We start from the raw sequence: 17,944 nt of genomic DNA on the forward strand, positions 1-17,944 counted from the left end.
AAGAAGGAAAGCCAATCCAATTCCCTGATCTAAAAATTTGCTTGCTTTTTATATAGGGAGCACTAAGTTTCAAAATATTTGAATAGTCTTTAGCAGATCCTACATCATTTACAACATCTACCAGATGCAAATTTACCAGATGTAAATAACCACCACTTCCCATTAAACTTACACATTAGGACCAAATAAGAGAAATAGGATTGGATCTAAAACACCAAGCTTTAGTAATATAAATTATTACCTCACTGATAACAAATGAGTTATTTTAAACCATAATGCAGAGCAGTAAAAAAAGAGAATTATATGCACTAACTGGTAATTGATAGCAATATGGATCGTGTGAACTTTCCTAAACTTGATGGAGATGTTACCCTCCAAATGGAGGAACTTTACAGTTCAATGAGGCGCTGCAGTGCAAACTGAACTGGGGAGTCAGAAGGTGTGGATAAAATGGTAAAAGTCTAGCCTGGGAATTCAAATAATTTGGAACTTTACATCTTGATTCTGCCACTGACTGTATTTGTGTCTTTCATGAATAATTTTAATTCTTTGTGTTTCAGTTGCCTTACTAATAAAATGAAGATCGTTCCCCCATAAAGCTGATAGGAAGTGTAATGGGAGCCTGTATAAAGGTTCAAACAGATGAAGGTATTTGTTAAAATATCATTTCCTATTTAGAGATAAAATATGGTTCACAAGATGTCTCTAAGAGCTAGATTGAAAGGAAGAATTGTGATAGTTAACTTTTTGTGTCGAGCTGTTTAGACTATGGTGTACACTTGTTTGGTCAAACACCAGTCTAGATGTTGCTACAAAGGCACAAATCTTGTTGATGTGAACAACTCTTACAACTATAAAGGCTGCAGATGTGACTTACAGTTGACTTTAAGGAGGTTATTCCTCCACAATATGGATGGCCCCATCCAAATGGTTGAAGGCCTTAAGAACAAAAGGTGGAGGTTTCCTGGAGAAGGAGTTCTGCTGTAAGATTGTAACATAAATCCCGCTGGAATTTCCAGCCTGCAGCCCACACTGCGGATTTCAGGCTTGCCAATTCCCACAGTCATCAGGCAGTTCCTTATAATAAACCTGTGTGCGTGTGTACTATGCATCTATCTCCTACTGGTTCTATTTCTCTGGAAAACCCTGGTACAAAAACATCCATCCTGTTAATATTGATTTCAGATTTCAAATGCATCCTCAACAGGTTCTACTCTACTATTATTTTTACACTTATAAAACATGAATCAGAAAGTTCAAGTCCATGAATTATCTATTTTCTTAAAATCACTTTTGTATGCACACTTACTTTCAGCCTTTGTTCACTAATGAATCATATCAAGTACATCTTGGTGCACAAACATCATAAAAGAATAGATCATGTCTTTTTAGCAAAACAGGATGGTCCAGATTCTAGTCCAAAACTGCCACGTGATGGAGTCATTCCTGTCGAGTGACTTACTAGACCAAAGTAACTGCAACAGTTACTTTTATGTGTCAACTTGGCGAGGCCATGGTGTCCAGATATTTGATCAAATGTTATTCTGGTTGTTTCTGTGAAGGTGTTTTTGGACAAGGTTATTATTTAAATTGGTGGACTGTAAGTAAAGTAGATTGTCCTCCATAAAGTGAATGGGTCTCATCCAATCAGTTAAAGACCTCACTAGAACACAGCTGACTCTCTAAGCTCCAGCAGGCTGCACATTCTTTTTTGCTTCCTCGAATTACGTTCCCTCCCCCTGAAGCCTCTAGCTGGTATCTCTAGAGTATACTGTTTTACTATGGTAACAGAAATCAACTGGACCTTCTTAAAAATTATATTAAATACCTTAAAAGAACAGCTCAAGGTTCCAATTTCATTAAGACTTCAGCAAATCAGAAATGTAACAAATTACCTCTTATCAACAGAATACTCCTATCATCATTCTCCTTCCCCACACTCCCCAATAGTTATTTAAAATAATCTTACATGGAGTTCTAGTGACTTCAAACTCAGGTCAGCAAATGCATCTCCAAGTTGCCTTTGGGTATGCACCATCTGGAAAAGCTGGTTCGACAATGTCTGAGCCAGTCTTAGAATATTTTCATACTTTTTCTTGTTATCTCTTAAAATGTCAATCTGAGCTTCAAGTTCAAGGTCCACAGTTCTTGATCCACGGCCTAGCTTCTCAGAGATAATTTGTCGAGTGCACTAAAAAATGAAAAGATACACTTTAAGAAGAAAACAAAACAAAACAAAAATAATACCCCCCAAAATATCCCAATTGATTGCAAATGCATATGGTATATAACCATTTTTGGCTTCACACAAGCTAGCCTAACAAACTGAAAATTATCAGTCCCATTTTACAAGTTCATCAGTACTCAGAAAGTAAATTTATCAGACATGTCTAATAACTATTAATAATTAGAGAATGTTTTAAGATTTATTTAGCTAATTAATGTTACTGCCAGATGAGCGCTCTCACAAAATCACATTTTAAGCTTAATGTACTTGGTAGATTATTTAATACAACTGAAATACTTAACACTGATTTAAGAACAGTATTGGACTGTTACTAAACACAGGAATAATAATACCAAAATTATACTCTCCTACTGGTTTCATGTGCCTTTTTTCCTATTATTGTCCCCTTAAACCACTGCATGTATGAGTAGGAGGAACAGAAGGAAAGAAAAGAAGGAAAAAGAAGAAGAGGGTAGTAAGGGAGTAAGCAGGGGGAAAAAGAAAGGTGGAGGAAAAGGAGGAGAAAGAAAGAGATAGAGATTAGAGGTTTCTGAATTCTTTTATTTTGCTCAAATAGTATTAAATTATATTATTCCATTCTGCCCCAGAAATAATAATAAAAGAACTTATTATTTTTTAAAAGTATCTAATTTCAGGCCACATGAAAATAAATTTTCTAGTATTTTTTGCTAGAAATAAAAAATTATATGCAACTTCAGTGCTCAATAATACATTTTATGAATAACTTAAAGGGCATTAAATTACTTCTGATCATTTGAAGTTGACATAAAAATTCTAAAAAAAGTAGTAAATAAGTATTAAAATTGTTTAAATTGCAAATCTGCTCTTTTGCCATCTCTTTCAAATTTTTGGTTAGAGTGTTTGTTGCAAAAATTAAATAATGAACGAAGTAAAAGATTAATTTCTTCATCTTTCCTTTAATGCCAGTAAATAGTAGAAAACTACTATGAACAGTTTGATAGGTAATCTAGACTCTCCTTTAAACCTATATAGTAACATATATAACATGTTTAAAGTAAGCCTAAGAGCTATGCTATATGTAATATCTAGACATTTCTCTTCTATGAATAAATATCTTGAGACTTGTCCTGGTCAATACACATAAATCTGTATTTTACCCTTTTAATGTCATGCTATTAAATGCTACTCATATTTTTCTATTAAAAGTTAAAAAAATCTTTATGATGCATTCTTTATTCTCATGAATTAAGAATCTTTATGAATAAATTGTTTTCAAAACATTCTTTTTTAAGAAAGTAGAGAAATTATCTATATAGAATATGAGGGGGAAGGTGAGAGGCCAAACTCACAGAAGGGAGATAAAACTATTTATATGGGAAACACACAAACAAATCCACCTAGAAGATGAAGACCACATCAAGAGAAAAGTGTAACTGCAGCTGTGACTTTAATGAGGAAAAACGTCAACAAAAATAACACCTGAAATGGTAATAAGATAAAGGAGATACACCGCACATGCTCCCTTTTCACTCACATGAGGACTTCCCCCAAGCACTGTTATTGGAAATAGTCATTGAAGGAGTTTGACAGACTGGGCAAGATAAAAGAAATGTCTACTGTTAGTCTGAGTGGCCGTTTTCCCCGCAGAGAAAGAACAGTTATAAGCAGACAGTAAGATCGAAGGTTTTAATGAGGAAATGTTTTTTGTTTCCAGGAAGCTAAGGCAGTGGGAATAGTAAAGCAATAGTGAATATGAGGCTTATTCAGATTTATGTTTTATAACAAGGCATATCGAGTTTTATAACAAGTTTTAAAGCTGAACTTGGAGAGCTTGTATTCCAAAACAGGTTAAGTCTACACTCTTCCGGAAAACCTAAGTAATCTGGAACTGAGTACTACAGATGGCCTACATCCGGGGTGTCAGACTCATTTCCACCTGGGGCCACACTAGCCTTGTGGTTGCCTTCAAAGGGCCAAATGTATAAATGTAACTACTCCTCAACGAGGGGCAAGGAGCTGTACATTCGGCCCTTTGAAAGCAATGGTGAGGCTGATGTGGCTACTGGTGAAAATGAGTTTGACAGCCCCAGCCTACATGGTGCTCTCTCAAAGTTGAAAGGAAACACGAAGTTGCTAGTCATTTCCCCACTCACCAGGGTCCCAGAACAAGTTTCTCTGGCAGATCACTAAGATCAGTAAGAGCAGATTTTCATTTAAATTGCTTCCTGGTATGTACTAAAATTAAAATGCAAAATTGGAGATCAGTATATATTATACATTAAGTTTAAAATAGGGAAGAAGATGGCAGTTCTTTACCCATCTTTCAAGTCCCTGACGATACAGATGACTTTACAATGAGCTGGTGGTCCTATTTGGTTTTCCACACTCATAAATTAAGAATTAATTTTGAAGATAATAGGGCTATTGAAGTAAAGTTAAAGGGGCAAGAAGCAGCAGAAGCAGATTACTGCTCCATATAGATCTTCAACTTGGGGGCAATGAGAGTAAAATAACATGATGGTGTACAGGATATCACGTATCACTGACACACAGTCATGAATTTTGTAAGATAGTTATTTTATCTCTGAGTGTTTAAACAGCACCAAAAGCTTTTTTTGTAATGCCAAAAAATGAATAAAAACATTTATATACAAGGAAAATAATAATTTCATGGCAACAATTCGATACATTTTTTTAAAGATTTCATTTATTTTTTAGAGAGGGGAAGGGAGAAAGAGAGGGAGAGAAACATCAATGTGTGGTTGCCTCGTGTGCACCCCATACTAGGGGCCTGGCTCGCAACCCAGGCAAAGAGGATCAAAGGAAATGTTAGAAACTTAATAAGGGAAATAGGTCAGTCAGTAAATGAATAAAGCAGTATGACAAGAAAAATAGGAATAAAAATTTAAAAGATATTGGCTTAGGGACAACAAAGATTAATTTGATAAAGATGTGAATATTCCCGGCCAAGATGGAGGCACAGGTAGAAATACTGTACCTCCTTGCACAACCAAATTTAAGGATAAAAAAGATTTAGAAACAAAAACACAACTAGAACAGACACAAAATTGAACTGTACCGAAGTCCAACAACAATGAACCATTCATTCAGACCAGTAAGAGGGGCAGTGTCAAGTGAAGAGGGGTCCTGGCAGGAAGAGGCGGTGGTTAGCAGAACCGGGTTCGGAGAGGAAATGAGGTGCTTAAGGCAGATGACCACAAACACATTCGCATGCAGATAAACCAAGCAAAAACAGGCAGTGAGACAAACTGTGCAACCCAGGGCCCCGGCAATGGGAAATAAAGCCTAAAAGCACCAATTGAAAAAACTTTTGGGGGTTGAAGTGCTGGGAGAGGCTCCCAGTGTCATAGGAGAGTTCGAATGGAGAGACCCACAGGGTCCTGGAATGTACACAAGCCCACATGCCCAGGAACCAGCACCAGAAGGGCCCAATTTGCTTGTGGGAAGCACCAGAGGGGACCGAAATCCAAGAGAGCAGAACAAATGCCATTGCTCCCCCTTTGACCCCGCCCGCACATACAGTGTCACAACCCAAGGACTGGCTTGACCTGTACTAGTGAACACCTAAGGTTCCCCCCCCCATACATAACAAGCGCAACCTGACCAAAAAATTATGGCTCAGACAAAATGGATTAAAGCCCCAGGGCCAATACTTTTAAGTGACCAAGAGATAGCCAACCTATCAGATGCACAGTTCGAAACTCTGGTGATCAGGATGCTCCCAGAACTGGTTGATTTTGGTCACAAATTAAATGAATAAATGAAGGCTACACTAAGTGAAATGAAGCAAAATGCACAGGGAACCAATAGTGATGGAAGGAAAACTGGGACTCAAATCAATGGAGTGGACCAGAAGGAAGAAACAACCAAAAAGAAAAGAATGAAGAAACAAGAATTCAAAAAAATGAGGAGAGGCTTAGGAACCTCCAGGACATCTTTAAACGTTCCAACATCCGAATTATAGGGGTACCAGAAGGGGAAGAGGAAGAGCAATAAGTGGAAAACTTATTTGAACAAATAATAAAGGAGAACTTCCCCAATCTGGCAAAGGAAATAGACTTCCAGGAAGTCCAAGAAGCTCAGAGAGTCCCAAAGAATGTGGATCCAAGAAGGAACACACTAAGGCACATCATAATTACATTACCCAAGATTAAAATGAAGGAGAGAATTCTAGAAGCAGCAAGAGATAAGGGGACAGTCACCTACAAAGGACTTCCCATCAGACTGTCAGCTGATTTCTCAAAAGAGATTTTACAGGCAAGAAAGGGCTGGAAAGAAGTATTCCAAGTCAGGAAATTCAAGGATATACATCCAAGATTGCTCTATCCAGCGAAGCTTTCATTTAGAATGGAAGGGCAGATAAAGTGCTTCTCAGATAAGGTCAAGTTCAAGGAGTTCATCATCACTAAGCCCTTATTATATGAAATATTAAAGGGACTTATCTAAGAAAAAGGAGTTATAAAATATAAACAGTAAAAGGATGACAAACTCACAGTTATCAACAACTACAGCTAAAACAAAAGCAAACTAAGAGGACAGTTAGATCAGGAGTGGAGACACAGAAATGGAGATCACGTGGAGGGTTAGCAACAGGGGAGAGGGAAGAGGAGAGAGCAGAAAATGGTACAGAGAATAAATAGCATAGATGGTAGGTAGAAAATAGACAGGGGGAGGGCAAGAATAGTATGGGGAATGTAGAAGCTAAAGAACTTATGCCACATGGACATGAACTAAAGGGGGGAATGTGGGGGGACGGGTTGTGCGGGGTGGAGGGGAATGAAGGGGGGTGGAATGAGACAACTGTAATGGCATAATCAATAAAATGTATTTAAAATTTTTTTAAAAGATGTGAATATTCATGGCAAATTCTTAAAGACATTAAAAAGCACTTAATGTTTGGAAAAGATGCCAAATAGCTCTGAGTAAAACCAAGGTTATTCTTGAAAAGAATAAGATGGACTTCTAAAAGTACTCTACTCCACATTAGGAAAATATAAAAACAAGCCAAAGAGATAACCTAGAGTTCATTATTCATTAACTATCCCTGCAGATGAGAATAAATAAGAAAATAAGTAAAATTTGAATTCAAATTTCTGGGTAAAGTCAGGTAGATTAAAATAGTATTTCAAGAGATGGGTTCAAGGCCTAAACTTAAAATTGTTCCTATTATGTATTTGGTTTACATCATCAGACTGGTTTTGGAGCCCAAATTAACAACCAAGAAAGGAAGTGCTACATATTCTCTTTAAGGAAAAGCCCTCAAGTGTTTTCTAGATAACAGAAACAGAAGAAATTAGAGGTAGAAATCATGAAGAAGCTGAAGTCCAAGAAAGAGAGGATCAAAGTCATAGCCACAGTCAAGTTACTCAAGAGTAAAATGAGTAAGAAGCACAGTCCTAAACCAATCAAGTCAGAATTAATTGTTAAGGATTATCCAAATGACAACGAATGCCCTACATCAGCTCACAATTTGGACAGAGAAGGTGGAAAAGCCACAGGGAGATAGTGAGTAGGCCCAAGGAGCGCATTACACTGTGAGGATCTTTTAGACAAGGAGCATCTGCCAGCACAGACACATTAGGCTACACATTCCATTAAAATCATGCAAGTTTGAACTTTCTTTTTCTCTCTGACTTAGAGTGAAATATCTAATTAAGCACTGATGAAAAATTTAGCAAGAAATAAAGTGATCACTTTAAGGAGAATGACAGCTCCTTCACACAGTTATTATGTCATATGTATAACATTTTAAAGACTTGTCATCTTCATTAACACAAATTTCACGAAAGCCTGAATGTGGTAGATAAATATGGAATCTTACTAATGATTCAACTGAGGTTATACATTATTGAGGTAAGACACAGAAGAAAAGGAACAGATAAAGAAAATACACATACAACAGAAAAAAAAAGATAAGGAACAAGGACAGCCCTGGCTGGTGTGGCTCCATGGATTGAGTGCCAGCCCTGAGAACCAAAGGGTCACTGGTTCAATTCCCAGTCAGGGCACATGCCTGGGTTTCGGGCCAGGTCCCCAGTAGGGGAAGCATGAGAGGCAACCACACACTGATGTTTCCCTCCCTTTCTCTCTCTCTGAAAACAAATAAATAAAATCTTTAAAAAAAAGATAAGGAACAAGGACAAACTAAATGGCACAAGAGACGAAGAACCAAATAAACTAAAATTAAACTCTGTAATTACTAGAATTTGGTTCAGAAATAAGGCCTGTATTCATTAGGTTCAAAGTGTATAGACCCAGAATGTTTCCAGTTAAGAGGCAAATTTCATAAATAAATGCACAAAGGGATGGCTAAACAAATTCAATAAATAAGTGAATGAAGCTAAGTCTAGTATGAAAGATAAACAAGTAAAATGTAAGTGAGCATAAAGGGGAATTTCAAGCAGTAGGCAAAGATAGCTCCATGAACAAAATTTAGAGGTGTGAGAAGGCACAGTTTGTTGAGAAAGTCTCTGAACAAGTTGGTACGGATCAGAGGATCCATGGGAGCAGCAGGAGAAAAAGTTGGAAGGGCAGATGGGGGTCAGATTCATGCCATTGTAAAGACCATGCAGATCAACTGATGGATTTTAAATAAGAGTGAACCACACAGGCAGAGAGTATGTAGTCCAAAAGAATTTGTTAAGGGTCTACTACAGTAATGTTAGAGTGATAAAGACATGAATGAACTATGGCTAGGAAGGCTAGAATGCAGAAAAAGGAATTAAGTCAAATATTAAACAGGCAGAATTCATTTAATGACTAGTTAGGTGTATCAAATAAGTGTTAAAATGAAGTAGAAATCTGATATGAGGAAATACAAAGGGAAAAAAAAACAATACACAAAATGGGAGAATCCACAACCTTGAGAACAAAAGTGGCAATGATTAACAGAATGACCTAAATGAGACCAGTGTAAGAAGGCATCAATTTTTTTCTTGTTCTTTTTGCTGCTTCTTTTTTAAAAATTTTTTATTTATCCTTAGAGGGGAAGGGAAGGAGAGAGGGAGAGAAATATCGATGCATGGTTGCTTCTTGTGCTCCCCCTGCTGGGAACTGGATGGCAACCCAGGCACGTGCCCTCACTGGAAATCAAATTTAGGCATCAATTTTTGACAACTACTATTGGCATTTCTCATTTTTCCATTTTAAAATAATTTTTACTTTTCAATTACATTTGACATAACTAATTTCAAGTAATTAGACATTAATTAGTAATTAGGCATTACATAATTTACAAAGTCATCCTGATAAATCTCCCACCCATCTAATACCATATATAGTTATTAGAATATTACTGACTATATTTTCAATGTTATTCTGTAACAACCAATTTCTTCTTCTTAATCCCTTCACCTTTCCCCCTACCCACCAAGCCCCCTCCCATCTGGCAACCATCAAAATGTTCTCTGTATCTATGAGTCTGTTTCTGTTCCACTTACTCACTTATTTTGTTTTTTAGATACAACTATTGATAGATATGTATTTATTGCTATTTCATTATTCATATTTTTGATCTTTTTCTTCTTCCTGTTCTTCTTCAAGATGACCCTTTAACATTTCATATAATACTGGTTTGATGGTGATGAATTCATTTTTTTCTTGTCTGTCCTTCAATTCTAAGTGATAGCTCTGCTGGGTAGAATAATTTTGCTTGTAGGTCCTTCCTTTTTATCACTTTGTATATTTCTTGCCACTCCCTTCTGACCTGAAAAGGTTCTGTTGAGAAATCAGGAGCTAATTGCTTTTCTTTTGCTGCTTTTAAGATTCTGTCTTTAACCTTTGATATTTTAATTATGACATGTGGGTTTTTAGGTTCACCTTGCTTGGGACTCGCTGTGCTTCCTGAACTTGTATGTCTATTTCCTTCACCATGTTAGGAAAGGTTTCTGTCATTATTTCAAATAGGTTTTCAATTTCTTGCTCTCTCTTCTTCCAGCACACCCATGATATGAATGTTCGTAGGCTTGATTGAAGTTAGCCCAGAGGCTCCTTACACTATTCTCATTTTTATGGATTCTTTTTTCTTTTTGCTGTTCTGATTGGGTGTTTTTTGCTTCATTACATTACAAATCACTGATTTGATTCTTGGTTTCATCTACTGTACCACTGATTCCCTATAAATTATTATTCATTTCACTTAGTACATCCTTCATTTCTGACTGGTCCTTTTTATACTGAAGTTCTTACTAAGTTCATTTAGCATTCTTATAACTAGTGTTTTGAACTCTGCATCTAGCAGACTGCTTATCTCCATTTTGTTTAGTTCTTTTTCTGGAGTTTTGTTCTGCTCTTTCATTTGGGACATGTTTCTTTGTCTACTCATTTTGGCAGCCACCCTGTGTTTGTTTCTATGTATTAGGTAGAGCTTCTATCTCTCCTGGGCTTGTTAGAGTGGCCTAATGTGTAGGTGCCCTGTAGGGTTCAGTGGCAAAGCCTTGCTGATCACCCAAGCTGGGCACAAGAGTTGCACCTCCTTGTGTGGACTGTGTACACCCTCTTGTAGTTGAGCCTTAATTGCTGTTGGCATATCAATTGGAGGGATTTACCTCTAGGTCCATTGGATGCAAGGACTGGCTGCAACCACCAACCTCTGGCCACCTAGGAAGATCAATTACGCAGGGGCCCACCCCACAGGCCAAGGCTCTGGTGCCCGCTGAGTCCTCTGTGAGTGTGTTGATTGTGGAGGGGGTTGGGTGACGATGCTTCAATGTGGTCTGAAGGTGTCTGCTGGATGCACTGGCTCTGGGACCTCGCGGGAAGTACAGGCCAAGGTCAGATGCTACTTGGGTTCTGCCTGGAGCCACCCACCACGAGGTACTTGTGCTGGTGTTGGAGCCTTACTTTAGCCAGGTAAAGCTAAGCTGCAAACCAAGGCTGGCTGTTGGTAGTGCAGGCCTGGGGCCACTTAGTGAGAGGTATGGGGCATGCTGAGACCACATGCTGTTATTTGAGAGATTTTAGGAAAATCTAAAGCATGAGCCAAGACAGGCCATTAGTGTGGAAAAGCCACTAGAAACAGCTTGGGTGGGTCTGAAAGCTGGGTACGGTGGGGCAAACAGGATGACCCAGGTTGATGGAATCTCAGACACAGTGCCTGTCTACTGGCTCTGATGGGGAGGGTTCATCAAAGGAATAGGAGCCTCTGCAAGCGCTTCTACCCCAGAGAAATCTGCCCACCCTCCCACCCCCAGCTCTCACCCTGAGGCTAGACAATCCAGTTCCTTCTCAAATGTCTCTGGTGCCTTTTGAGTGCTGTCCCAGAGCTGGAGCTCAGAGGAGTGAGTAATTCAATGTGTGGGGCCTTTAAGGGGAATTGCCTGGGACTCCAGTAGCACTCCATCTCCCTTAGCTTCAATCCTCACTGGTTTTCACAGCCAGATGTTATGGGGACTTCTCTTCCTGGCACTGGAATCCTGGGATGGGGGACCTGGTGTGTTGCTGGGACTCCCTGCTCCTCAGAGGGGACTGCTGTAGCTGAGATATCCCTCCCGACTTTCCTCCACCACACATGAGTGTGGGACCAGCCCGTTCTGTATCTCTGCCCCTCCTACAGCCTGGTTGTGGCTTCTTCTTTAATTCTCTAGTTTCAGGACTTCCCTTCAGCCAGATATCAGGAGGTTCTGAACAGTGGTTGTTGTGCAGTTTAGCTGTAATTCTGATGTCATTGCGGAGGAGATGAGCAGTGTGTTTACCTATGCTCTGCCGTTGGCTTTTCTCAATTCTACATCAACACAAGCTAAGTAGTTTTTAGAAACATTCATGTGGAATGTTTCAGGGCACTTTCACCTGCTTAAGAAAATCTGTCCTTTTGTAGAGGATTTTGGATATTTAACTAAAGGAATAAATTCACTTCTGTATTACTCTTGAAAACATACATAAGAGAGATGTGCTCTGTATAAAAATACAGACAATTCCTGATTTACAAAGACCCACAACTCATGAAGATAGAAAGCATCATGGCTAATGTTGTAACCTGAGCCTCTAGGGTTTTTATCCACTTAACTATTCTATAAATTCTACTGTCTTGTCCCTAGTAAGATTCAAAGATAATAAATGAATTTGGGGCCTGAGCTCTTTGTAATACATCAAAAATAGTATAGATTAATTGGCTTATTTGCTTAATGGACAGCCTAAGAAAAATAACCACCAATTATGTACTGTGAGGCAATTCAACTAACGATGTTAATAACTATTGAAATCCAACTCATCTGCAACATGGTGCAATCTGTATAGTGAATGCTTAGTTATTACAATACGATCAGAGGGGTGTGAAAAACTAACACACCCCTCTTGACATTCAGTTGCTATAAAGCAGCAATGTTCAACTGGTGCCGCAAGAATTTCTGAAACAGGCAACATCTGACATTTAGTCATGGCACTGACCTCTTTTCCCTTAGAATGTCAAATAAAAAAATGACAACAGCCAACACAACAATAGCCGTCTGGTGTGAATAAATCAAAATTACACCTATTCTTTAGTCAGATCCGCAAAAAATATACATTTTTGTTATGCCACGGAATTTTAGTGATTAGTTTGTGTGTGTTATGAGAAGAAACTCACTGACAGAAAGTATCAAAAAGAGGGATATAGGGACAAACACGTCTACAGCAGTTCTGCAGCTAAATACATTCCGAGGCAATATATTTCTTCTTCAATTCGTGTTATCTATCAATTAATAGGCACTTTAGTAACTTTTAAAAAACCCTCTTTCTACTGGCTTTTTAAATTACATTTATGTAAGAATCAATGATAAAACAAAATGCTTCATTTACTAATTGTATTTTTATGTTTAGAGGGCACTGTGCTCTTATGTGTCCTTATAATTGCAAAATAATAACTTGAGTAACATACAAATAGAAACTCTTGGGGCCACTTAGGGTGGAAACATTAAACAAGCACAAACCTTGTAGGTGTTTAGACTCCATTTTCTAACAAGTTCTAACTTTTCCATTGCAGGATTCTTAATTTCATCTGCTAGAACAACTGGTCCACTTTTTGTTTGTGTTTTCTGGCCACCTGCACGATCATAAACACAAAAGATAAAAACTTAAACCAGATAAAGACAAGTAGGGAAAGAAAATAAAACACTGAGGCTGTTCAAATTAAACTACTCATGCATTTAAAAAATGAAAAGATTCCTACAATGTGAAGGAATACAACTTCCTGGAATCAACGAAGAAAATTTCCTACATTTAAAAAATACTTCTATTAAACAGAAATGCCATGTGATTTGTCTTCTCAAAAAATAATTGCTGCAATCAGCCTTTTCTAAACAAGTGCTGTTTACTTCAAGAACAATAAAAATTTCCACAGTTAACCTTATAAGCTTTGACCCTAAACAACGGTGTCAGGAAAACCTGAAAAGCGCCCCCCCCCCCACAGCGGTTTCCTCTCACTGTACTATACACTGCACTTTCACCTAATAACAACCCAGTGTCTCCACAATTTTGGAGGATCTAAAAATACAATTCAAATTTCAAAGCATCATTAAAAATATTTTGTCACCAGAACGAAAGGCTGGGTTAAAACAAGGCCTACATTGTACCTCCTCACTTAAAAGACCCCCCTCAAAAAAGCTGTAATTAATAACGTCAGTGTGATGCCATGACAAAAAAACAGCTCTACAACTACATAGTTCCTAAAGTAAAATGTTTTTCACAGAAGAAAATATTTAATAAACATTTCTGATATTAATGAGTTGAGATAGAAACTTTATAATAATTTTAAAAGGACAATGAAATAAGAAGAGAGCCCTGGCTGGTAAAGCTCAGTTGATTGAGTGCTGGCCTTTGGGCCAAGGGGTCACTGATTCAATTCCTGGTTGGGGCACATGCCTGGGTTGGGGGCCAGGCAGGTCAGGTCCCCAGTGGGGGCTGTGTGAGAGGCATCCACACATTGATGTTTCTCCCCCTCTCTTTCTCCCTCCTTTCCTCTCTACCTAAAATAAATAAAATCTTTTTAAAAAGAAAAAAACAAGAAATAAGAAGAGAAAAAGTGCTAACAAATGGTTTTTAAAAGTTGGCAAAAATTTCTTTTCTCACTCCTACAGTCAGATCAGCCTTTACCACAGCTCTACCATAATCTAAAACCAAATATAATATATATATAATATATATAATAAAACATTTAAAAATTGACAAAGTTCTCAAAAAATTACAAAATGTTGATGTTTCATATTGAAAGAAATTCAGAGTTCAGTGTTTTCCTATTTTTATAGTCTAGCAATATTAAAGTGCAGAGTAAATTCAGTGCAATGAAACGGAATTCCTCCCAAGTAATTTTCATTGGACAGAGCTGGTAAATTTCATAGCATGCTGTTACAGTCTGCTATTCGTAAGCTGGGGTTGAAAACAGGAAGACACAACCTTTCCCACACAACCCGCTCCAAACAATGAACAACCCAACTGGTGAAGGCTCCTTCCTTGTTCAACTGAAAACAGAGCGCAGGGCTGCAAAGCGGAGAGTTTAGGATCAAATAAGTGAGCCTACATTTTTCCCAGAACAAAGAAAGGATGATTTTAAAAGAATAAATATTTACCATGTTTTTAAGTCTTAAAGTGAATTAAATTTCAAGTCTGAGATATAGTTAATAACTTTTAAAAGCCAGAAAGATAAGTATGGCTGGAAAGATCTTTCCCCTCATTATTACAAAAAAAGAAAAAAGCAGCAGCAGCCACTAAAAAAGTCAGAATAACACACACCTAAGAATTAAAGCAAGTGATTATGAAACTGAGTAAATTAGTTTAGCTGCAGCAGTAGCAAGTAGGCCTTTATCCAATCAGCTCGGTGAATACCTGCGGGAACAATTACATCACTTCCTTGTTGAGCCGGCTGATCAGCTGCAACCCTGCTGGGAGACATAACAGACGGCAATGGTGGTGCTGAGGGACCTGAAAAGGGTAGACATTTAACTGTGAAAATCCTTTCCCTCCTCCACATATTGTACATTTTGAATACAGGTTTACTGACATTGCCTTTAAAATATTCAAAAACTAGGATTAAAAACTGGAATTCACATGGTTGAGTTCTTGTATAGATTTTCCATCACATTCTTAAGACCAAACAGAACATGTAACTATAAGAAACTTGGCAAGGATACGTGTAAACAGGACTTTACGTAGACTCTGCTACGTTAACGTCGATTACTAGAATGTGATTAAAACACCATAGTTGAATTATTTAAAGATTAAGTAAATATTTTATAACTTGCTACTCTTACATACGAAAAAAAGCTCTTCAAGTGGAAATCCAAATGGCATGTAATAAAACTTATAATTACAATTTACAGAAATGTGAATGAATCATAGCCTTCTAAGTACATCGTAGCCACAACTCTCAAATCATAAATCAAATGCGACACAGTGTGGGGCACTACCATTCATAGCATGGATGTCCCAGACCCATCGACTGTATCGCCTGGGAGCCCATTAGGAATGCAGAATTCGTCGCTGTCCCTTAATTTTACAGAGCTGAATAAGGCCCCGACACTTAAACATATGAAAACCTTAAATTGGACTGGATCTAACTTTTAAAATCCAAACATGCAACACACCTAAATACAATGGTGTCACTTTTCAAAGGGAGGGATACCTGTCTTGTTAAGTCTGTTAAAACCATAAAATTTAAAACTGGAAGGGATGAGGGCAATCACCCAGTCAGACACCAAACTGTAAGAGAAACAAGGCCCAGAGATGTTAAAACAGCATCTTCTTAGAGCCTCATACGTTCTGAATCCACACATAATATGCTCATTATTAAATCTGATACAGAAAACACCAATCCATAAGTTACTCGTGGAGGTGGAACACACTTGAATAGGTGACCCAGATTAGCATTTTAAAAAAGACGGTGTCACTCCTATCCAAGGCACAGGGATCTCTACCATTTCGGTGTTAAATATGAATGACCACTGTAGTTCCATTTCTTGATGATTCCAGGAAACGAGCTGTTGTTCTAGTTATTACTGTTTATTAATCTTGTATAAGGAATAATCCCATGAGACAACATGAGATCTGTTTAATATATGTAACAAGTGATAAAGAACTTTCCAAACTAAGACAGAAAAAGATAAAGTGTTGAGGTAACTAGTTCTTCTGGTGTTTTGTTTTGCTTGTTTGCTTTAGTTTCAAGGGTAATCACTTCTGTGTATCTTCAACTCTTTAAATTACTAATTTACACTAAATTAGTTACTAAAATCATTCACTAATATCCAATAAAAATAACTCTTAAAAGTCTAAGATATTTCTAATTGACTAAATTTGGGGTATTACTTGTTTCATCTCAACAAGAGAAATCTAGGAATAAGAATATATGTATACAATGATAAAAACTCCATTAAAACAGCACTGACTAGTGCCGCTCAGTGTGTTGGGCATAGTTCCACAAACGGAAGGTTGCCAGTTTGATTCCCAGTCAGGGTAAATGCCTGGGTTGTGGGCCAGGTACCTGGCTGGGGGAGCACGAGAGGCAACCGGTAGACATTTCTCTTGCACATCCATGTTTCTCTCCTTTTATTTCTCCCTTCCTTCCCCTCTTCTCTAAACAATAAATAAATATATATTTTAAAAACCATTAAAACAAAACTTGTATACCAAGCAGTATTACTTCACTCTTATGAGCTTTGATTTAATCATGGTTTCTATTATTAATGAATGATTCCACAACACGTGTCTTAGGCAGATTTCAGTATTTGTTTCTGTTGGGCTGAATTTAAGTATAATTTCTTCTAAATTTGCTCTCGAGATGAAAAAGTAAATGGCTAATACTCCTCTTGCAGTAACTGTTGAAGCGCTGAGTCACTGGGAAGCTACCAGTCATTTCCACAAAGCGCTAGCGAAGCCCAACTCCTCTGACGGTTTCCCCTCAGACCTGCTGCCTCAATTTCAACCGCACTGCTTTTCTCATGCTCACCCAACTTACCCCTAGATGCCTTAAACCAACTTTCCAATAAATGCTTAATTAATCTGAGTATGGCAGAATGATTATCTTTTGAATAGACTGATTAAAAATGCAGTTTGTGTTAAAAAATGTTTTATAAAGTCAATTCAAAGACACACAAATTACTGCCATTATCATGAAACATTATTTTTATTCCAACTTGAAGGAAATGGATGTATCTATAAGTAAGTGAAAATAATTGGCATTCTCATGCTCATACATAGCAGTTTATATTGGGTAGTTGATTTCAATTACTGTACAATATAATTCCACTTAAGGGGAAGAAGATTAAACCAAATGTCAGCTAAATAGTTTCATTGAAAATACTTAAAATGTCTTAATAGTAAAAGTATTTTATTCTATATTGATATGTAAATTTGGAAATTGGTGATTGGTCTGAACATGGTGGTGTCACACTATATAAAGTAAGCCTTGTATCTTTAAGCATTCATAATTTTGTTCACTCAAATACAGAATACTATTATCTGCAAGAGGGCTACAGATTGCCAAGGGATGGAGTTAATCCTTTTGTGTTTGTGAAATTATAATGTAGTATTAAAATTAATATACTTCATTATTCTACAATCCATAGCTACTAATTTAACTACAGCTGTCAAAAAAATACACTTTTTACATCCAAATGTTCACATGGTTTTATTTTCTTTTGCTTATGTGAAAACAAAAAATCACTTTAAAAGGTTGTTAATAGGCAAGAGCATTAAAAAGGGGGCACCTTTGTCCTTTACGATAAAACACACATATACATGGGATGTGTG

The 17,944-nt window shown here is 37.4% G+C and overlaps 1 protein-coding gene across 12 annotated transcripts in view; it reads right to left on the reverse strand.

Moving 5' to 3' along the window:
* ARFIP1 (ARF interacting protein 1) overlaps positions 1 to 17,944 on the reverse strand; it is an 83,466-nt gene that overhangs the window by 30,872 nt on the left and 34,650 nt on the right. For 8 of the 12 annotated variants that reach the window (XM_037058383.1, XM_037058379.1, XM_037058382.1 and 5 more), the window contains 3 exons: positions 15,026 to 15,121; positions 13,135 to 13,247; positions 1,970 to 2,191 (listed from right to left, as the gene is read on the reverse strand). In XM_037058383.1, the coding sequence (XP_036914278.1) occupies positions 1,970 to 2,191; positions 13,135 to 13,247; positions 15,026 to 15,121 (431 nt within the window). The remainder of the gene's footprint in view (positions 1 to 1,969; positions 2,192 to 13,134; positions 13,248 to 15,025; positions 15,122 to 17,944) is intronic. The other 4 variants (XM_037058387.1, XM_037058386.1, XM_037058381.1 and 1 more) reach the window with 2 other exon arrangements.

This window comes from Sturnira hondurensis, unplaced genomic scaffold (genome assembly GCF_014824575.4).
Source record: "Sturnira hondurensis isolate 20B ecotype Veracruz unplaced genomic scaffold, ASM1482457v3 Scaffold0010128, whole genome shotgun sequence".
In the NCBI taxonomy this organism is placed as follows: domain Eukaryota; kingdom Metazoa; phylum Chordata; class Mammalia; order Chiroptera; family Phyllostomidae; genus Sturnira; species Sturnira hondurensis.